At 39.2% G+C, this 4571-nt stretch overlaps 1 protein-coding gene across 2 annotated transcripts; it reads left to right on the forward strand.

Moving 5' to 3' along the window:
• Positions 1–8: 8 nt before the first annotated feature.
• On the forward strand, positions 9–4571 carry polr2h (RNA polymerase II, I and III subunit H). Of its 2 annotated transcripts, none has more exons than XM_061242590.1 (6): positions 9–291; positions 669–823; positions 915–998; positions 1607–1700; positions 1952–2035; positions 4281–4571. In XM_061242590.1, the coding sequence occupies exons 2-6, from the start codon at positions 751–753 to the stop codon at positions 4396–4398; spliced, it is 453 nt and encodes a 150-aa protein (XP_061098574.1). In that variant the 5' UTR covers positions 9–291; positions 669–750; the 3' UTR covers positions 4399–4571. The 2 variants fall into 2 exon arrangements, with proteins under 2 accessions (XP_061098574.1, XP_061098573.1); XM_061242589.1 differs by having other exon boundaries at positions 11–270.

The raw sequence follows: 4571 nt of genomic DNA on the forward strand, positions 1-4571 counted from the left end.
CACCGCGACCATGCTAGAGACTGAACACGTGTTTTTGTGAAACATTCGTTTCCGGTGCAGTATTGTTCGCCCGGAACTAAAATTTCATCAGTGTTGGAGGCTGAAAAAGTTTCAGCACGTTGCAGAATGAATGAATGAAACCTTTTTGGATGCTGTTTTGTTATGATCTTAGATTTCACTAGCAACTTGTGTGTACTGAAAAAACAAAACGAAATAAAACAAGCTTTAGCTAAGCCAAGACCGACCTGGAAAACTAGATTGCGGAGAAAGGTATCTTTCTAATTTAGCTAGGTAATGTTTACAGAGTTAGTTTATATTGACTGCTACAACTGACGTACTGTAAGGTTTTTTTGCTGCAAGTAGTGCAAAACCAACTACGAGAACGAAGTAACTTCTCAATATATTTTTTTCTTAATAGTAGTATAGTAATAGTATTTGCTAGCTAGTTATCGTTAGCTAGTCAGCTATTTGCCATAATTGTGTAAACACGGTCTAATGTGACTTATCCATAACTTTTCGTTCCTTGAAGATTCGCATTTTGGATTAGTGTAACGTTAATTTTGTAGTTTGCTGACCTGTGTTTTGTGGTTATGTTTGTGTGTGCTATTTTGTTATTTCATGTTTTGAAACCCACATCTTGAATTTAGTTTTGTGTAACTTCCATACAGTACTTGCTTCTCAATTGAGGATAGAAGAGCAACACCTATACCGCAGTCTTGTGGAGTTGTGTGGCCTTGAATCCGAGAAGACATGGCAGGAATCCTGTTTGAGGACATCTTTGACGTGAAAGATATCGATCCTGATGGGAAGAAGTTTGACAGAGGTGAGACCGCTGGATTGTCAACTGGGTGTTTTGGGCTTCTCTTTGTGTCTTCTCATTACAGTGAGTCCCGGTGTTTCTGTCTTTGCCCTAGTGTCACGTCTACATTGTGAGAGTGAATCTTTCAAGATGGACCTCATTCTTGATGTGAACATTCAGATCTATCCTGTGGACCTGGGTAAGAGAAAGAGGGAGAGAGTGACGGGTGGGTAAGGGAGAGATGAGCAAATCAAACCATGCGCTCACTTGCCTCATCCTGAGGTAGGGAAACGGTATTGTCCATTTATCAAACTACAGGATGTGTACCCATTGGGATGCCACTTTTAGCCATTAGGATGAGCAGAATTAATGTAATAATTATTATATTATAAGACTGGTCCCTCAGTAAATTATTCTGGAAACATTTTACTACATGTTCGCTTCAGCGCAGTGGTGCCACTGAACTTTGTCTTTAAAAAATCGAATTACAGTTCATGCAGTAACACTGTGTATGTGGAAAGTGCCATAACTAAATTCATGTTTAGTTTGTGAGTGTAAAGTGAATGCTGCATAAAAGCACTGATTAACTTAAGCATTTAAAAAAAATGTTGTCCATGGAATTGAGGAGATTGGCTGGGAGGGGTTCATGGGGATGGTGATTGTGACCGATTCAGCTGTCAAGCCAAATGAATACTAATACTTGTAAAACATAAATTGATGTTAAAAGCCGGACAAAATAAATTGGGAGTATGTTTATAATTCTTGGCTTTCTCCAGTATTACTTTAACTGTTGTCATCTGGTAACAGGGGACAAGTTTAGACTGGTGATAGCGAGCACCTTGTATGAAGACGGCACACCGGATGATGGAGAGTACAATCCTCAGGATGACCGGCCATCCAGGTGTGATTTTTAGCCTAGCCATGACATTTTACCCTGAGTATATGCAGCTTAAGTGTGCTGTGATGAGTTTTTCTTTTTAATATGTGATTTTTAGCCTAGCCATGACAATTCACCCCGAGTGTGCAGCATAACTGTGCCGTGATCATTTTTTCCTTTTTAATATGTGATTTGTAGCCTAGCCGTGACTGTGCTTGCGTGTTGTGCGTTTTGAGTAGCCGCCTGTTGAAATGTCTTCTGGGTCTTCCTGGCAGAGCGGACCAGTTTGATTATGTGATGTACGGCAAGGTGTACAAGATCGAAGGAGATGAGACTTCAACAGAGGCTGCCACACGTCTGTAAGTGTCCCGTCCTTCACTGTTTTCCACACCCGTTCATGGTTCAGCTCGGTAAATTAGTCTTCGTTTGATGTATTTATTTTGTTCCTTTCATTTAATTTCGAAATTCTTTATGTCAGGAGTCTTATGCCCTCGCTCATGCAGTGTCTGCTGTTTGTGTATGTTTCAACACTTAGTTAACAAAGTTAGTGATTCTAGTCATTTGCAAAAGAGTGTTTTATTTCTAAGGCCGAGATTGTCTGCTGATTTGAAAGGAACCCACGAAAATGGCGTGGCACTCCAGAACTTTAGTTGAACTTCCCTGCATTATTGGCATGATATACTGTCAGCTCCAGAACTATTGGCACCCTTAAGAAAACTGATGCATATATTATACGGCACATAATAATCTACATTTTCATTCATTTTTGTCATTTTGCCTATGCTTTTAGTCCAAAGACTTACAAGTGTATACGTTCTTCAACAGGTTAAAAACATCATATCCAATGTTTAATAATATAGGGTGTTATATGTTCAGACATATCAAAATTATGTACTTTTCTATCCATACATTTACTCATGTCAGTTAATTCAGCAAAGTACCAGGGAATCTTGGCAGAAAATCTCTCCTAGGAAGCTGAGACTTGGTCAATGTGCAGCAGGACTGCAAAATGCATCAAAATGTACTCAAAAATGGTTTAGTGAAAACAACATCCATGTTCTGCAATGGCTGTCTCTTGAATCCCTCTCAGACTAGAATCCCTTAAAAAAAACTGCAGGGGGTCATATGCGCAAACCCATTGATATCAATGATTCTGAAAAGTTCTGCATGAAGGAATGGTCAGAAATAATTTCAAATGTGTTCTCTGATATCACAAAATATAGGAAAAGACTTATATATATGTCAGGGATCTTTGCACAAACTATTAAACCAACGGGGCCAATAATTGTGAAACCTGTTTTTTGGGGAAATGGCTACATTTTTCATTTGAAAAGACTGGTTGATTCCATTCAGTCATTAATGATGCACACTACTGTACACATGTTGGAAAATTCACTCACCGAGCACTTTATTAGGAAAAATATTACTTTATTACACCTACTTATTCATGCGATTATCTAATCAGCCAATTCTGTGGCAGCAGTGCAATGGATACAATCATGTAGATACGGGTCAGGAGCTCCATGTTCACATCAATCATTAGAATGGGGAAAAAAATTTGATCTAAGTGACTGACTGTGGAATGATTTTTGGTGGCTGACAGGTAGTTTCAGTATCTCACAAACTGCTGATCTCCTGGGATTTTCACACACACACGTCTCTAGAGTTTGCATAGAATGGTGAAAAAAAAGAAGAAATCCTTGTTAATCAGAGAGGTCAGAGGAGAAGGGCCAGACTGGTCAAAGCTGACTGGAAGTAATGCAAATAACCACACATTACAACAGTGGTATGTAGAAGAGCATCTCTGAACACACAACGCATCATAACTCTTAAGTGGATAGGCTACAGCAGTAGAAGTCTAAAAAAGTCTAATAAATACCTAATAAAGTGCTCGGGGAGTGTAAAAGTGGGTTTGTCTAAATAACTGGATTATTTTTAGTTAACAGTATTTTTGGTGCATGTTTATCATGGGTGCCAATAATTCTGGACCTGACCAGGCAATGTACATACAGACCGAATGAAGGTAGTTCGGAACACTGAAATTTTTATGATTTATTTCAGTTCAATTTATTTGGAGTCAATGGCATTTGCCCTAGCAGTAACTCTCATATAAAGTGCAATAAAGTAACAAACAATAGGCAAACATTGTAAACTTGTAAAAGAGTCAAATCAAAAACAAATCCATAGTGACATTGGCAAAGCATGGTTTCACATTCTGGTGAATGAACAGGAATCGCAACGGAAGTCATCAGTGCGACGAGATCTTTGCTGCATTTAAAATGAGTTCCGATTCCATACCCTTTTCGGTTGACTGGACTTTTCACTTCTCTGAAGTTCAGATCTCTGAGGTTCGACTGTATTGCCACAGTGAATACAAAAAGAAGCACATTATAATAATATTCTTAACAATGGCACAACCACAGAAACATTAGTCTGTCTTCATTAGAAACTGCCCCTTTTTCCATTTGGCTGCCAACAGCAATATACTATTAATAATGGACAATCATTTTCAGAATTTATTTCCTCATTTTGAAGCTTTTAGATTGCCAAGGAAGGATCATCTGTCTGCTTTATATTTCTAGCACTTTCTGTCTCTCTTTCCAGTTCTGCCTATGTGTCCTATGGGGGATTGCTAATGCGACTGCAGGGGGATGCCAACAACCTGCACGGGTTTGAAGTGGACTCTCGGGTCTACCTTCTCATGAAGAAGCTGGCATTCTGAACCCTGTCCTCTGGACAGCGTCTTCCTTTCAGTCTGCCCGACGCTTCTCGCCTTCAGAATGACAAGTGGAACGTTTTTCAGCTGCAGTGGACATCAAAAGAAGCAGAAGTGTATAGCTGGGTAGCAGGGAGATGTTGAATGTGCCAGACATGTAAATAAAGATTTCCATTTTT

The sequence above is a fragment of the Conger conger genome, chromosome 5 (genome assembly GCF_963514075.1).
Source record: "Conger conger chromosome 5, fConCon1.1, whole genome shotgun sequence".
Classification (NCBI taxonomy): domain Eukaryota; kingdom Metazoa; phylum Chordata; class Actinopteri; order Anguilliformes; family Congridae; genus Conger; species Conger conger.

Coding starts and splice junctions, on each gene's coding strand:
- polr2h (XM_061242590.1), top strand. CDS start 751: ATGGCAGGAATCCTGTTTGAGGACATCTTTGACGTGAAAGATATCGAT. Junction 1,701..1,951: donor CAGGATGACCGGCCATCCAG/GTGTGATTTTTA, acceptor TCTTCCTGGCAG/AGCGGACCAGTTTGATTATG. Junction 2,036..4,280: donor ACAGAGGCTGCCACACGTCT/GTAAGTGTCCCG, acceptor CTCTCTTTCCAG/TTCTGCCTATGTGTCCTATG.